Source organism: Neophocaena asiaeorientalis, unplaced genomic scaffold (assembly GCF_003031525.2).
Source record: "Neophocaena asiaeorientalis asiaeorientalis breed wild unplaced genomic scaffold, Neophocaena_asiaeorientalis_V1.1 scaffold162, whole genome shotgun sequence".
Taxonomy (NCBI): Eukaryota; Metazoa; Chordata; class Mammalia; order Artiodactyla; family Phocoenidae; genus Neophocaena; species Neophocaena asiaeorientalis.
Genome location: NW_020172637.1, coordinates 509,475 through 527,058, shown reverse-complemented (window position 1 = coordinate 527,058; position 17,584 = coordinate 509,475). Strand labels below are relative to the sequence as shown.

Here is a 17,584-nt window from a genome sequence, read left to right as displayed (position 1 = left end):
AGAGTTGACTAGAGAGTTTTCTTATTTTTTTTCTTTTTCTATTCGGCATTAGAAAAACACGTCTTTAAGATTATATTTCAAACTTATTTCTGTTAAGTATTCAACAGACTGGATTGGGCCACCTGGTTAGGGAAAGTTGTTTTTTATTTTCTGGAATTGTTCCTTTTCCTTTGTGATCAATTATTCCTTTTCCTTTGTGACCTTTTCCTTGTGAACAAATAATGTATTTAATGTATTTTAACACTGTATTCTTGATGGTAACAGGACTCTTCTCCTCTATTTAGGCAAATACTTTCTTTTTTCCAAACCTTACTGCTAGATCGTATTGAGCCTTGAATAATGGATCCAGCGATTATCTGGATCCCTTTGCTGGACACTTTGTCTTGCGGTTGTGGCAGCCCTGGTTCAGGGTATCTCCAACGGTATACCCTCTGCAGAGGGCTCAAACTCAGATTCTAACAGTGCCATTTTATAAGAAGAGCCAAATAACATATTTCTCGGAAGTATAAATATATTAAGCCAATGCTTCTTGGAAGCATAATCCTCATCCTCACTGTAAGCTTCATCGCAGTGTCTCCTCACATTTGCACAGCACTTTATGATTCCAAGCACTGTCACATTCACTGGCTCATTGGCTTCCCTCTCCCAATTACTCGCTGACATAGATAAGGCAGGTAACATCCTGCCCTTTCAACCAGTGACAAAACTAAGACCCAGTGAGTTGCCCAAGATCAACCAAGCAACATGAAAAGCCGGGATTTCTGACTTTGTGCTGCCATGCTGTAGTCCCACCTAAAGTGATTCTTCTACTACCTGACAATACTAAAATCAGCCGTCATGAATATGTGTCAGCACCTTCGAAACTCTTGTTCAAACAACATTTAAGTTCATGGAATCTCCGTTTCCTGTCTGTCAAACCAATGGGTAACTTTACAGAAAATTATAGGGAGAATGAACTTAGACAATGTATATGGGAAAATCCACACATTTTGTTTTTCTTTGGTATGAACTCCGGCATTGCTTTAAAATTTGTTCTTACTGGCTTTACCTCCATTTCTTTCTTTCTGCTCGCTGTTTCTTTTATGTTCATGGATGAACTTTTATAGTCTCTCATAGTTTTTGTCCAAACAACAATCTACTAGTCTTCACACACGCTTTTTTCCCAACCTTTTCTTTCAATCAGATTGTTAACACTTAACACAGACCCTAGCCGTAGATAATGCTATCATACTCTATTACCTAGACAGACAGGAAACCAAAGCTGCAGAGACTGGTTTATTCAAATAAAGAACAATTGATAGTAACAACAGATAGAACTGGACTTTACAGAACCATAAAATAGTTTCAGTTTCCAGGATGAGAGAGGAAAGCAACACAGATAAGACCTGTGAAAACGCACGGTCATTCTTGAATTGCTGAATTTGGGTCAGTACCATCCACATTGTACTGTGTTCTCAACATTCAAAGGAAGTGAAAGGTCATATTCCCAACTATAAGTTCTCAGTTACTGGAGTGGCAAAGGTTAGTTTCCAACAATAATTTCATCAAGGGATACTTTTTTCTAATAGGCCGTTGAACAAATTATTAAGCTATCACAATTCACCATTATATTTCACATCTATGTTTGTCTCATCCTGAAATATGACTCATATATGAACATTAAGCAGTAAATGATTTTAGAGATAAATAGCTTTTCAGAGTGAATTATGAGAATTGTGAAGTATGTTGTCCTTGAGCTTAGCACAGATAGTTAGGGAAAAAATAGGGCCACTTTCAAATTTCACCTAACCTTGAATAGCAAATATTTCACTTATTTTTCTTTTTTTAAGCATCACAAATATGTTAATACTCTATTTCATTTATACTGATACCCCCAGAATTTCATAAATAAAATATGCTACTGCCTCTCCACTGAGGACGTCATAGTAACACAGTTCTACTGAGTTCACTTGGGCATCTTTTGATTTCTGCTCTCGACTACAGCTGTGATTACAATAGAAGAGAAAATTATATTACTTCAAATAGTAGAACCAAAGTTTTGGTGGGGCTTTTAGGATATATCTCTGCTTCCCATAGAGATATTTCTTTTTAAAGACATGCAGGGTCAGGCAGTCTATAAACTTCTTCAGTGATATGCTGACCAATCACTGAGTGAATTTCAAGTACTTATTTTGTAACTTTTCAGTGTACAAAGTACTAGTAAATACTTCATGGAGCTAGAAAATCATTTATCACAATTCTGGAGAAATTGTAACGTATTTGTAAACAATAACACTTAATAATTTCAAAAGTTAAAAGTTTAGTCAGATTAGTTGAAATTCTAATTTTTCTTGAAAAACTTTATTTTTTGCTTTAAAGAAACAATGTGGAATTAACCACAAATATGGCCTTTCTTGCATGTATGCTGTAAAACATTACTTAAAAGTATTTCTCAAAAGAAATGGGGTGATATGGTAGATGATACAGGCAGTATCTTATAAAATCTATTCATATTGAGATTTTTTTAACCTTATAATTTGTGCAGTGGCAGAAGTCTTTGAGTGCCTTGGCATATTTCTTCAGTCTCAGCACTTTATGGTCACCCTCTTACTACCATATCCAAATGTTCTATTTTTCCACCCGAAAAACAACCAACTGGTCAATAGCACCACCAACAATTCTATTGGAATTGTTTTCCTAGGTTGGTGATTTTGGCCCTTCTAGTTTACAATGCTACCAACAATTCCGATTTAGAAGGAAGAACCATTCAGCAGAAGCTCTTAAGAAATAATGAGTCCCTGGATGAGGGCTTGAGGCTACACAGAGTGAACGTGAGGCGACTGGGTAAGTGCCTTTAATATTTTTATAATATGTGTTTTATGTGACTACTATCCAGGTTTAATTGAAACAAAAAAAAATATTCTTCCTTTGTGTGTTTGCTTATTTAAAGCTATTTTTTTCTGATGATGAAATTCATCCTATTGGTGACACTGTTAACAAATGGGTGACAAAGTTAGCATAAAAGGTAGTACCTTGATACCTGTGAATCCAAGGGAATGAAGGAGGCAGATGAAAGTTTATACCCTATTTTAGGAACCTATTATGAAAATACTAAGAATATGAGCAAAATGCCAAGATAACCTTGAGCAGAATTGGCTTCAACTTTAGGAATAAAGAGTGTGTGTGTGTGTGTGTGTGTGTGTGTGTGTGTGTGTGTGTGTGCATTTGGGATCTCTAATGAGGTAAATCTTATAAAAGACTATTTCGTGTTATAAAACATCCTCTTCTCTTATGTTCTCTGTCTCTATTAAAGATACCACCGTCTTTGCTGGAATAGGCCAGAAATCTGGGTGTTATCCTGGACCTAGATTCAGTTCTCACCTGGATGCCATTCACATCCTAAACTCCAGCCACAGGTGTGGTGCTTCGAGCACCTCCCCAAACGTGCAGTGCTCTTTTCTCTGTCTTTGCCCACACTTCTCTCCTCTCCTCTCACTGCCCACCTGATGATCAACGATATAGTATTAAGGACAGTCCAAAGTCACCTCTTCTATGAAGCCTTTTCTGACATCATCATGTACGAATAGATATCGCTGTCTTGGAGACTCCACTTCAAGCTGTCCACAGCTTCATACATTTTCTTTAAACAGGAATTTCCCCTGGCTTGAGAACACATCTTATTTTTCTAACACCCTCACTTCCTACCTCCCCCCAGCAACCAGCATATCCCCCAACCCTTAAATACCTGAATAAATAAACAAATGAGGCTTGATGGGTGTATTTTAGAAAAGTAAATGATCAAAATATGGATAACAAAAAATAACGTTATCATTCTATCGTTATGATGACAGTTGATTAGGTATATTAGTAGAGCTCAAAAGAAAGGGAAACTTTGACACATTTCCTTATACACACATGCAGGAGGTTGAAGTGGGGGAAGCAGCTATTCCTCAGCCTCTAAGAGCAGAATTATGGCTGAGGCCAGAATCACAATGTAATAAAGAAGCAGGCATCTTTGCTTCTGTGAGAAACCACCCATCTCTAATGTGTCAACATACACAGTTACAGTCAGCCCCCCATTTCCACGGGTTCTGCATCTGTAGATTCAACCAACCTTGGATCAAAAATATTTGTGGGGGGGGGCTTCCCTGGTGGTGCAGTGGTTGAGAGTCCGCCTGCCGATGCAGGGGACACGGGTTCGTGCCCTGGTCCGGGAAGATCCCACATGCCGTGGAGCGGTTAGGCCCATGAGCCATGCCCGCTGAGCCTGCGCGTCCGGAGCCTATGCTCTGCAACGGGAGAGGCCACAACAGTGAGAAGCCTGAGTACCACACACACACACAAAAAAAATATTTGGGGGAAAAAATTCAGAAAGTTCCAGAAATCATAACTTGAAATATACATTATATTTAAAGCTATTTACATAGCTTTTACACAGTATTTGTTATTATAAGTAATCTAGCAATGATTTAAAGTATACTGGAGGATGTGCATAGGTTATTGCAAATATTACACCATTTTACACAAGGGACATGAGCTTCCTCAGATTTTGCTGTCTTGTGTGTGTTTGTGTGTTGGAGGGTGTGTTTCCTGGAACCAGTCGCTCGAGGATACTGAGGGATGGATGTATAAGGAGCTCATTGAGGTTAAAGAATGCAAATCATCATTATCGTCATCAACAACAGCAGTTTCTGAGCCTCTGTGGGAAAATGCTTGCTTATTTAATAAACAGAGCTTCTTGGGGATGAGCAGAGTACAAACGCTGCCCTTTCACACATAAGGGCCTCCACAGAGAAGGAGCTTGACGACTGGTAGTTTGTACGTGGCAAAGGAGCCTCATGAGGACCAACCTTATCTCTGTCCTCAGAGGCTGAGGAATTACTTAGACAAGTAATTTATACCACTTAATTTAAATTCTATACTTTATTGTTCTTCTGCAAGTGGGTCTATAAAGAAAAATTTCCACCAATTGGAAAAAAAACTCAGAATATAAATGGGAAAGTTATTTAAATGTTCAGTTGGTGGCTACAATACTGGTTCCCAGTAGTCTTAGTGTAACTTACTATTATTCAGTACTGAAATATGAGATTTTGTTGTTGCTGTTGATATAGTGCTTTTATTTTGATACTTTTTAAGTGTAAAATCTGAGTGGTTTATGTCATAAAACTCGCCTGGAGAGTTTTCAAACAACAGGTGGGATGATTTGAAGATGAAGGCATGTGTGTACGATGTGTGGCCTACAGGTGTCTTCTTGTCATTCCCCCAGCAAACTTCCAAGTGAAATATGCTTTCAGAGCAGCTAGAAAATGTTTCCATAAAATATGCTGGCAACTCAATGACAACACTATTGAGGCACTATTTTATAGGCTTTCCCCTTTGAAAAAGATTAAATTACATTTTGAATTTTTCAGGACAGTTTTCATTTTATGTAGTTTTTTTTTTTTAATAAATCTCTGTTTTACTAATTTTATCTACTAATGATTTACATTAGAATGATATTATAAGTTTCATGTTTATACTTGCATAAGTGTGTTTTTTATTTGATAGTTTTGTAACATGTAATTTAAAATATGAAATGTAGTTAACATTTATTTTTCATAACTTCTAAACTTTTACAAATTCTGAACATAAAAACCTAGTATTTTGATATTGCATGGAATAAATACCTAATTACCAACATTGTTGTCTTGTTCTCATCTTGCACCTCTAATTTCAAAAAATAGGTTAATATTTCTCGTATTTTCACATAGGTATATGTCATGATGATGAGGACCCCAAAGGCTATAAATGGCCAGCCATCCAACCTTCTGTATACAATGCTCCCTGTCCAGGGAAGCCGGGCTTCTATGCTTCACGGACATGGTAATACTTCCTTTTTTTTTTTTTTTTTAATATTTATTTAGTTTATTTATTTATTTGGTTGTGCCTTGTCTTAGTTGCAGCAGGTGGGCTCCTTAGTTGCGGCATGCATGTGGGATCTAGTTCCCTGATCAGGGATCGAAACTGGGCCTCATGCATTGGGAGTGTGGAGTCTTATCTACTGTGCCACCTGGGAAGTCTCTGACTCTTGCCAGCAAATTCCATGTAACCTACCTTCCCAGGGTTACAGGTGTTGCACCGTAGTTCCCGTGCAGTGTGTATTAATTGGAAAGAAGGACGGGAATCTCTGTCGTGTATGTGAAATCCATGTGAGGTAAAGACACGACAGGTAGGTTACCAAGAAAAGCCTTTTTTTTCTCTCTCCAAGAAACATGCTAATTTAGGCTTCTCCAAAGAAAGACAGAGCAATTTGGAAACCAGAGGGTGGTTCTAGAGCAAAGCACCTTATGTGTGGATGAACAAACTCACAGCCTCATAACATACATCTGACATTCTGAGTCTTTTTAAGTTTTTGGAGTGGTTATTGTTGGAAGGGGAAAGAGACAGTAAGAATAAAGACAAGATCCAGATTAGGGCAGTCTGCTAGTGGAGACTGTTAGAGTGTGGATTTTTCCTAAATATTGAACGGAAACCTCAGACAGGTTGACTGCAGAGGATTCACCGAATAACAAGTCAGATCTAGTTCCTCACCTTCCACCCTCCTTCAGTTAGAGTTTTCTTGCAGGGAAATTCATACACTGAAACTGCCCACATAGAAATACTTTGCCCCCACTGCTTGGTTTGAAACGTGGTGGAGAGGAAAGAAAGGGGCTTCAGAGCCTTGCGGACATGGATTTGAATTCTAGCTCTACCTCTTCCTGGCTGTGAGACCTTGGAAAATTCCTTGATTTAGCTAAGTCTATTTCTTCATCTCTAAAATGTGGATTATAATCTGCTTTACAGAGTTAAATGAAATCAAAGTGAGATTTTATCTGGAAAGCTCTTAAAGCAGTACTTGATCCACGTTACCAACTATGCCTTTAACCTTAGTAACCTGATGTAGCCTAGGTTACAATAGGCTATTGCTAGTATTTTGTTTCCCTGATGCATGCACCTGATTTTTTTTCCAATAAGAACTTTTAATATGAGCTTTATGTCAATGTATTATAGTCTTATCTTCAAATGGAACTTACCTAGATGTTAAGGGAAATTCTAAAGCTTATTATTAAGTAATTTTGTCAGCTATAGTGTCATTTATGCCAAATATTTAAAATACCATTTTTGTTTGTTTTATAGTCATCATGACCCTGCCAACACATCTCTAGCTTACTGGGGTCCTCCTGATATCTCCAATTGCTCAAGTAAGTGAGAGATTTGTCTTCATTTCTCAAAGGCAAAATGAGATGACCTCGAGCTTCACAGTTTTCATCCTCTTCAAACATGTTCTTCTGTTCTGTGATACCACTGTAATATTAAAAGCTAAGCAAATGATTGCTTCACTCAAGATAGAAAATACTGTTTTGCCTCATTGTGACTTTCTGTTCTATTCATTCTGTAGGAGATTAAAAATCATAATAAAATTTTGGAGAAGAGAATATATAAATTAAAATTTGTATCAATGTTTTATAGCTCTGTATTCTTTTTAAGCAGCAAATATATACTTATTTAGTGATTCTGGGGGTATCTCTCTTAGAACCATTTGTGAATATTGGTCCCTCCAAGTTATTTACCTAAGTTGCTTAAAAGCACAATTTGTGTCTTACTAAAGAGAGAAATTAGTTTCTGAGTATAAAGGAATACTGTTGTCCTGTTCATATTGTGGTAAGGGGTACACACAGGAAACCTGATTTGCTACTTTACTATGAAGTGAAATACCATACAATGTTTTGGATTCCTGGAAATGCTCATAATACACAGGTAAAACTCTATGTTGTTCTTCTGCCATTTTCTAGGTGAAGCAAATGAAGTTGCCAATCAGATTTTAAATTTAACTGGTGATGGGCAGACATTAAACTCAGCCAATATCACCAGCATCGTAGAACAGGTCAAAAGGATTGTAAATAAAGAAGAAAACATTGATATAACGCTTGGCTCAACTTTAATGAATATCTTTTCTAATATCTTAACCAGTCCAGACAGAGACTTGCTTGAGTCTTCTTCTGAGTAAGTTTGTTTGTTTGTTTTCTTCTGGAGAGTAAAATTTATTGGATACACATGTTGTTATACAATTTCTCACAGATCTGAATGCTTGGTGCCCCGCTTTCATAATTTAAATCTCTAGAAGATCCATTGATATTTCCCAAGATCATTCACAGAATAAACTTCAAAGTTCTGTTTTTGATTTTGGTTTTTTTTTTTCTGAGAAAATAATTTACAAATTGATTGGGATTGTCGATCTGGATAGATAATAGTCCCAGAAAGACATAATTGGGGGCTTCCCTGGTGGTGCAGTGGTTGAGAGTCCATCTGCCAATGCAGGGGACACGGGTTCGTGCCCCAGTCTGGGAAGATCCCACATGCCGCGGAGCGGCTGGGCCTGTGAGCCATGGCCGCTGAGCCTGCGCATCCAGAGCCTGTGCTCCGCAATGGGAGAGGCCACAACAGTGAGAGGCCCGCGTACCGCAAAAAAAAAAAAGACGTAACTGGTATTTCATTTTACATCTGAAACATTTTTACATCTGAAAAATGTTAACTGGTGTTAATTCAAAATATAAACTATTATATATATATATAAATTTATGACACTTCTTTTTGCTTGTAAAGGAGACAGTTAGCAGTCAGCTCGCATGTTTTAGGCGTAACTTGGTCGCTGTAGGTCACTATCCTACAGACTGTGACACAAAACTGCCACACCTCTGTGACTGTTATTCTTCTGAAATGAAAATGCCTAGGGCAGGGTGAAATATACCTATTTTTACACAATTCAGTTTGTATCCAATTATTTCAGTTAGCGTGTTAGTATTAAGATATTTAATTTTTTTCTGTTTCCTTCCATTCAACCAAATTTCTTTGATGAAAATTTTATCTTTGTTAAAATGTATTCCCTAACTTACCTTATTGCACATAACAATTACAAACTTTTTTTACAGGGCCTTGCAATTCAAAAAATACTTTTATCATGGTACCTCCTTTGATTTTCACTCAGTTATGAAGTAGGAAGGGTATTTTTCATATGAGGAAAGAAAGGCTAAAACAGATGAAAAACAGAATATTTGTTTAGGATGACTTAATTGTTGCTTTTCCTTAAAGCATGTATTTCTCTTAAGGATGAATTTATCACCACGATTCAGTGTTTTAACTGATGTTATTGTGGTTTGGGGGAATGTTGTGGGTATTCATGTTAAGATGAAAAAATGTAAGGACAATTTTATTGGGTTTGTATTTTGTCCTGCAGGAAATCACCTGTGTGCAAGTACCTAAAATGTGTCACTTACCAGTGGTATTATTTGTCATTTCTTTAGAGCTTTAAAAACAATTGATGAATTGGCCTTCAAGATAGACCTACATAGCACATGGCATGTGAATATCACAACTCGGAATCTGGCTCTTGGAGTATCATCTGTGTCCCCAGGGACCAATGAAATTTCAAATTTTAGCATTGGTCTTCCAAGCAATAATGAATCATATTTCCAGGTAATAAGCCAGTGGTTTCTTTAATTAATCCGACGGATTAAAATCTCTGATCATCTGCTAGTTGCTACTGCAACGACATCTTAGTTCCGGGGTGGAAGGCTAGTCCGAAGTTTGGCTAACAGCAGTAGTAACCATAAGACGTGTGGATGCGGCGAGGAGGTATACTTTCAGTTTACCCTCTGCAGGAGGTGATAGTGGAACTAAGCATTAAATTATGAGTGAGTGCCACCCTACTGAGAGTGGGGTATGTGGAGTTGTTCAATCAGAAGGCGTTTATTAAGGACACAAAGGTGGGAAGATGCATGGTATATTCTCTTTGCCAGTGGTTCTCAAACTACATTATAATCACCTGGAGGACTTATCAAAACAGATTGCTGGATCCCATCCCCAGAGATTCTAATTTAGTAGATCTGAGTGGATCTCCAAAATTTGCACTTTTAACAAGCTCCCGGATATTGCTGGTACTGCTGGTATGAGGATCGTACTTAGAGAACCAATGGTATAGAAGGCGAGGAATGGCAAGTGATAAGCAGGCTGAACACGAAATCTGGGGCCAGATTAATGGAGATCCTCCCTGACCTGTTCAAGTGATGCTTCAGCAAATAATTTTCAAGTTCCTACTGTGTGCTAGACAGTGTTAACCACGTGGGCAAATGAAATGATTGAAGCATCACCCTTGACATGGGAGAACACATAAGTGGCATTTAACGCTTGTTAACTGTGGAGATAAACCAAGATAGAATATTTTTTTAAATCTGAATATAAGGAAGAACTTATTTTTCTACTTTGGACCAAAGGCTCTTTTGGGTAATTCTATTTCACATTTGAAGAGTGAAAATGTGGTCAGCCTCCGTCTCATTTCAAGTCCATTTGCAGGAAAACATTCTTTGGCCTGATCTGTGGGTTCAGTAAAAATGGTACCCAAGAATGTTCAGAAAACTTCAGCTGCTTCCTCTATGCAAAGATACTCATTCTCAGCAAACAAATTAACTCGTCTTTTTTTTTTTTTCCTGGTAGTTATTTTTCTGGTAGTGTGTTTTGAGAAAAGCTTAAAATCTATTGAGTGTAAATCTAATTCTTATACTTGAAAATGGCAACTGATTTATAGATCTCTCAGTTTGTGTTTAGTTAATGTCAGTGCATATCCCGTTTTGCCCCATTTGCAAAATGTGAATGAGATCCAGGCCTTTGTCTGTAAGGGATTCAGCCTTGAGGGAAGTGACTGCGGCGGAGGTAAAGGGGAACCCTGGTCCTGGCCAAGTGGATGCTGGCAGTTACTGTCCTGTGGAGTAAAGTTATTCCTGCAATTTAAATATGATTACTCAACTGACATACTCTGTGTGTACGACAGATGGATTTTGAGAGTGGACAAATGGATCCATTGGCTTCTGTAATTTTGCCTCCAAACTTGCTTGAGAACCTGAGTGAAGAAGATTCTGTATTAGTTAAAAGAGCACAGTTTACTTTCTTCAATAAAACTGGACTTTTCCAGGTAAGAGTTCATTACATTATTATTTTTCAATCGTAAATTGAGTGTCATTGCTCAAAAGGAAAGATAAAAGTTCAGATTTCTTGAAAATATATCAAGGGGTATAGAAAAATTAATCTACTGTATTTTCAAAACTGAAAAATTTTAACATAACTGTTTAAATATTTTATTTTAGATAATTATATGCTTATTAATAGGATGTGTTCATTTAAGGTTTTTAAATAAATCAGATTAAGACTTGCATGATACAATTAGAAATGGAATTTGTGGAGAAGTTATTATTTATTATTTCTTTTGTTAAGTATTTTATGCTCTCCAGCAATTTAGATCTTCAGAGTTAAAGAAATTGTGTGCCAGAGGAAAGATTTTTTTTTTTTTTAATTCAGCAGGAAGCACTGTTTACATAATGAGCAGCATTCTTGGCTTTAATCAGTTTTCCCATTAGTATTTCAAATGACCTTTGGCCTTCCCACATCCCCTGAGTAGGGTGGCATTGTGCTAAGCACATATTATCATTTTTATTGGCATCATTTCCAGATACTAGAAAGTCCCCTGCCAGCAAACACTGGTGACCTCTGGTTGCCTTTGAAAGTACAACCCGTTCTGATCAGTTTCACCGAGCCCTTTCAATAAAAGTTACCTATTAAACTGAAGATACCTGTGTATATCAAACAGTGTGACTTATGTAAGAGAGAACTGCAAGTTTCAAAGCCAGTAGAAATGTTTTTAGAAGACTTGTGCCATATGTCATGTTTAGAGGAATGGCAAAGGAGGCTACAGGGACGTAAAAGGAGGACCGTGGAATCATTTACAGTCATTAACTCAAAAATTTTAAAATGTTATCAGCAAATGATTTAAGAACAAGCTATATAAAAATTTTGAGCAGATTAAGAATGTAATTACATGCAATTGCTCTGAAGGATTTAATAGCTACAAACACGTAAAACTGCATTTGTTAAAGTTATCTGAGGCTTATAACAACGTCGCCTTTAAAAATAATGCAAGAGGACTTCCCTGGCAGTCCAGTGGTTAAGACTCTGCGCTTCCACTGCAGGGGGCAGAGGTTTCCTTGGTTGGGGAACTAAGATCCTGCATGCTGTACAATGCAGCCAAAATAATAATAATAATAATACGAAAAATGTAGTAGGTGTTAGATGATGTGAATGGGGGGGAGGGGGCCATTGAGAGGAGAGGTGGAGCCCAGCCGGAGGAGTTGGGAGAAGTCTTAGCTTTGTAAGAATCTGTCACAGTTTCATTTTGAGTCTCATCTTCTCACGCGATCATTTCTTTCTCCTTTGGCATCTCTCAATCAGCGACATTATTAGGAAACATATGTTTGGTTTTTAAAGTAAATTTATGGCAGAGTGAAAAAAATGTAAGGGTTCTATGGTACTCCCCTCACACAGGGAACAGCATAAGAGTATTTTTAAAGGAAAGGCTGGGTATCCCCAAGCCGTAGCCACTTTATTGAGAGAGACCACACAAATGTAATAAAAAGCTATATTCTGGATTCTGAGAGCTAGGTAGCATTTAAGGAATCCTGTATTATTCCAAAACAGCTGATTTATAAGCTGTGGTAGAGAAATTCAGGAGGCTCAACAGGAAACACAAAGGGAAGGAGAAAGTGGTGATGGTCTTGCTGGAGAAACAGTCTACTGGTCCCAGTCATTTCGCAGCACAGATTCGCTAATTTGATTTCCTGACATCTTATCTTTGAAGTGGAAGCTACAGATGCCGGCAAGTGTGCAGCCAGAGATGGTAAAAGTTCTGGTGGGGCTTTACTCCGGTAGAATTACATCTAGGTTTACGTTAGTAAACACTCAGATTGTTGTCATGGACATGAAAGATGAATTGATTTTTATTTTTCACACCATATTTCCTTGGTACTTCTCTAAAGGAAAACAACTTCATTTATTTTTTAGGCTAGGGAAATGATTTCATAGCTTTTGTGAGTATGTATTATTTGTGGGTTTGCATTGTTTCAGATTTTAACTGGCTGGCATCAGCCACAACAGTGAAGAATGAAGTTTTATGAACATCGCCTTAAAGCATTGGTTCATACTGTTCCCTCAATGTATTTATTATAGTAAGGGAAATAGCAGAGCTCTTTCAGGAAAGTTAGCAATTTGATCTTATAAACAGGATGTTCTATAACTGAAGATCTTAAGTGTAAAAAGTGCTGACAGATTGCTTATTTTGGAGCACCAAAATAAAATTAAAGTGTGTACTTCTGACTAATACACAATTTTTTTTTCTTTAAAAGGATGTAGGAACCAAGAAAGGCACCTTAGTGAGTTATGTGATGGCATGCAGTATTGGAAACATTACTATCCAGGATCTGAAGGATCCTGTTCGAATTAAAATCAAACATACAAGGACTCAGGTAAGGAAAAGCTACAAATAGCCATGGAACAGAGGCAGACTGTTTGATAGAATTGTGGGGCCTTTTTTAAAATATATGATTAGAAGTAACTAGTACTTTTTTTGCAGGGGGCAGTTTTCCACAAAGGCGAGACCAGCTAGTCAGGTAGTGCCGTAATGTCCTGGTGAACAGTGGCGGCAGGGCAGGGGTGGGATGGGGGAGTTAGTCTTGTCTAGGATTCAGTCATCTGAAAGAGAGTAAGAGTGAAGGAAAGAGTCACACCTTTAGAGAAACAACGTATAATTACCTCAGCTAACTTAGATGTAGATGCACAGTTGTGTCGTTAAAGGTTTTGGTTGTCTTTTTAAAGTCAGAGAATACTGAAACTAGGAAAGCAGAAGGGAAATGGGAGAAACAGAAGAGAGTTGACATTTTTGGGGAGTTTAGCAGTTGTCTAAAATCTTGGCAAATGTTGTGCCTTTTTTTTTTTTGCTTCATTACCCTTGCTGTCATCTGTTTATTTGATAAAATTATGTGGGGTTCTTATTGTCTTAAATGGCCCAACCACAGTTTTCCCCTGATTTATAGAGGGTCCCAGTCATGATTTGACCATTAGGCAGGCAGGAAGGGAGGCGGGAAGTGAGCTGGCTGATAAGGACTAAGGCTTGGAACTGAAGTCCTCTAAGAATTAGCCCTGCTTTGTCACGAAACCTCTGAGACTTCCCTGTTCTACCCTTTGGCCTCCTTTGTTTCAGCTCCTTCATCTATAAAAAATTTTTTATTGTGGTAAAATATACATAACATAAAATTTACTATTTTAACCATTTTTAAGTGTATAGTTCTGTGGAATTAAATACATTCACGTTGTTCTGCAACCATCACTACATCCATCTCCAGAACCTATTCATCTTCCCCAACTGAAACTATGTCCCCATGAAACAACAACTCCCATCGCCCCTCCCGCAACCCCTGGAAACTGCCATTCTACTGTCTCCATGAATTTGACTACTCTGGTATCTCATATAAGTGGAATCATACAGTATTTGTCCTTTTGTGATGGGCTTATTTCACTTGGTATTTTCAAGCTCCATCCATATTATAGCATGTGTCAGAATTTCCTTCCTTTTTAAGCCTGGGTAATATTCCACTGCTCACACACACACACACACACACACACACTCACACACACACACACACACATTTTGTTTATCCATTCATTCATTGATGGGTGCTTTGGCTGTTTCCACCTTTTGGCTATTGTGAATAACGCTGCTGTGAGCATGGTTGTACAAATACCTGTTTGAGTCCCTGCTTTCAGTTCTTTTGGGCATATACCTAGTCATAAAGGAGAGTTTTGAAGATGAAGTGAAATTTTAGTGTAAAGAGCCTTGCTAAATGCTGAGAATTGCACTTTATGATGAGACATAATTAGTAACCTGCAGGTAAGCGGTAACCTGATTCCTCTGGAGTTATAGTTGATTTCCACTTGAAGTCTGTGAGAGCAAGCCCCTAAACTGCCTGCCGTTCTTTGGTCATATTGCCGTGACTAATTATGACCTATTTCTTGGTGAAAACCTTAGCATTTTTACTCTTTTCCCATGTTCAAATTGTATGATTTTTCATTTATTTGAAACACAATTTCACATGTTTGTTCTTATGTTAATATAGGCTGTGCCTCATCCCATCTGTGCCTTCTGGGATCTGAACAAAAACGGTACGTTTTAAAATATTGGCTGTCTTAATAACAACTGAATTTTCAACATTGTTAGACACTCCCTTTTTTTTAAATTCCATCCTAAATCAGAGTGAGTCACAATGTAAGTGTGAGGGCAACTGAGCTGCAAAATTTAGTTTAGGTAGCTTGGGAAGCGAATTCTAATTTCTGTAACTTTTTCTTCATTGCAAGAAGAAATAGGCAGACTTGACTTTTTTTTAAACAAACCACCTCTGGTTGCAGTTGTTTATAAACTATAGCTTACATTTTTGTTGCTACTTTTAGATGGATGTCAACGTACATTTGACCACATTCTTCTAGGACACTTCTGAGGAGAGTATTTAATGTGCGCAAGGCCTGCAATTGAAAATCCAGCTTCCAGACCACAGATTATGGGTGGAAAGCATATTAGAGAATTGTAACTATAGGACTGGTTATAATGGATACATGTTACTTGAAAGAATTGAACTGCCTCCAGAATGACATTTGACAGTCAAGAGAGAAAGGCAGAATTAAGGGTAATCACTAGGTGTGAAGTGTGGAGATGTCTGTGAAGGGAAGGGAAGTGGCAAAACCACCCACCCTATAAGGGTCACCTTCCCTTGGGGTTCCCCAGTGGAATTATGGTGGCCCAATCAAACAAGCGCCAGTGTCCCAAACCTCTTTTTTTGATACTCCAGTCTTAGCTGGAAAGTTTTTCTTGTTGTTTGGTTTCTAGACCAAACAGTTACAGTTACAGTTACAGTTTTGAGAAGATCCTGATTTACTAGCTACATAGTTAAAAATGATATCACCTTGTAGTCTTAAAATACCCTTCAAATATGTGAGTTGTTCATATTCCATAGCATACCGTAAAAGTCAGATAAGATGTGTTAAAGGCATTTATAGTAAGTTGTCTCTGTGAATGACTGCTTTGTACATAATAGCATGTTCCAAGGAAGCTGACCTCCTTTGTTCTCACGTCTTCACAGAGATATAGATTGACCAAGGGGGTAAAAAATTGTGCTGATCTCTAGAGACTTTGTTACTATATAACATATTTGAAAAGGGATATTCTTTTTACGGAAGTTGACTTTAAAATATATTAAATAAATAAATTATATATCAATTCATATATTAATATGTTTATGTTAAATATATATTTATATTACATATAATCTATTATATAAATATTCTTAAATAAGTAAAATACATGTTGAAATATTAACATGTATTAAAATGTAAAAACTGAATTTTTCGCAGACCCCTGAAGCACTTCAGTAGAACACAGTTGAAAACCACCACCTAACCTCTGACTGCCCACCTAGCACTAACATTCTATGATCCCAGGAATCGAAATTCTTCTGTGTATTAGCAGCTTTCAAGATAGTATCCATTTTACAGATAAACTGCAAAGCAGAAGAGTCTGAGGCATATTTCCCCAAGGGAAAAAGCTCATCCATTACAGAGAAGGAACTGATCTGCTGTTATTTTCACACTGTTTGTTGACTTCCTCCTACAGAAGGTTCTGGATTTTGGAACACTTCAGGATGTGTCGCACACAAAGATTCAGACGCCAGTGAGACGATCTGCCTGTGTAACCACCTGACCCACTTTGGGATTCTGATGGTAGGGGAGGAACATCTAAACACATTTTGAAATGACATAATTTTGGAAGGCATATTTCTTTTTGTGAGTCCACCTTTTTAGATTATGTGTTTGGGGAAATTTTTTTCCTGATAATTTTCATGTGTATCCTGAATCTTGATTCTTGATGAAGAATCTGTTGAGAGAGGTCCTATATTTAAAAAGTGCAAGATAAGTATAGAGAAGAATCTTACTGTTTTTTTTCCTTTGGCTTTAACGGTAATGATAAATAATCCCAGAAACAAGAAAATCACCATGAAACCCTTGAATTAAGAGAGAAACAGAGTTAGGGAGATGGAGAGAGAGGGAGGGAGGGAGAGACAGAAAAGTTAAAGAGGAAGAAAATGTCGGGTTTTACTAACATGGAAGGGTGCTATGAAAAATTTCATCAAAAATTGTCTTTCTTATAATATGTTATCACTTTTACGTTTGAATGTTACTTTGTACCAGGTACTGTGCTTGGTGATCCAATTGTTACCCCCAAATGACTGCAATCCCTCTCTAGAGATCACAGCCTGTTAGGCTAGACTAGTGACTAGGATAGCACAGAGGCTTCAAGCCTGCAATGGAGATGATGGGTGTTATGTTTCATTCACCACTAGGCCTTCATATCATTCTTTCCTTTCTTTCTTCCTGCCTTCTTTCCCTTGGCCCTAGTTTTATCTCATTAGCCAGCCTGTTCTCCAGTTTTAAGCAGAAATTAGATTGCGTTGATATGTTTTTTCAGCCCACCAAATTTTCAAGAGCCACCTTACAACCAGCAACTTGTGCGACTGCATCCACAGACTTACACTTTTACCTTATAACCTGATATGCTTGTGTGTCTGCAGACACCTTCCTGGTGCGAAGTACACCCTCCAGATCATAACAGAGCCATTGTTTCCGTATAGTTTCCATAAGCGGGATCAAACCAAATTTATTT

The 17,584-nt window shown here is 37.6% G+C and overlaps 1 protein-coding gene across 8 annotated transcripts in view; it reads left to right on the top strand.

Moving 5' to 3' along the window:
• Positions 1–17,584, top strand: part of ADGRG6 (adhesion G protein-coupled receptor G6) — a 138,844-nt gene that overhangs the window by 90,943 nt on the left and 30,317 nt on the right. For all 8 annotated transcript variants that reach the window (XM_024739404.1, XM_024739401.1, XM_024739403.1 and 5 more), the window contains 9 exons: positions 2,681–2,823; positions 5,730–5,841; positions 7,135–7,199; positions 7,791–8,001; positions 9,300–9,471; positions 10,823–10,963; positions 13,224–13,343; positions 14,991–15,036; positions 16,538–16,644. In XM_024739404.1, coding sequence (XP_024595172.1) covers positions 2,681–2,823; positions 5,730–5,841; positions 7,135–7,199; positions 7,791–8,001; positions 9,300–9,471; positions 10,823–10,963; positions 13,224–13,343; positions 14,991–15,036; positions 16,538–16,644 — 1,117 coding nt within the window. The remainder of the gene's footprint in view (positions 1–2,680; positions 2,824–5,729; positions 5,842–7,134; positions 7,200–7,790; positions 8,002–9,299; positions 9,472–10,822; positions 10,964–13,223; positions 13,344–14,990; positions 15,037–16,537; positions 16,645–17,584) is intronic.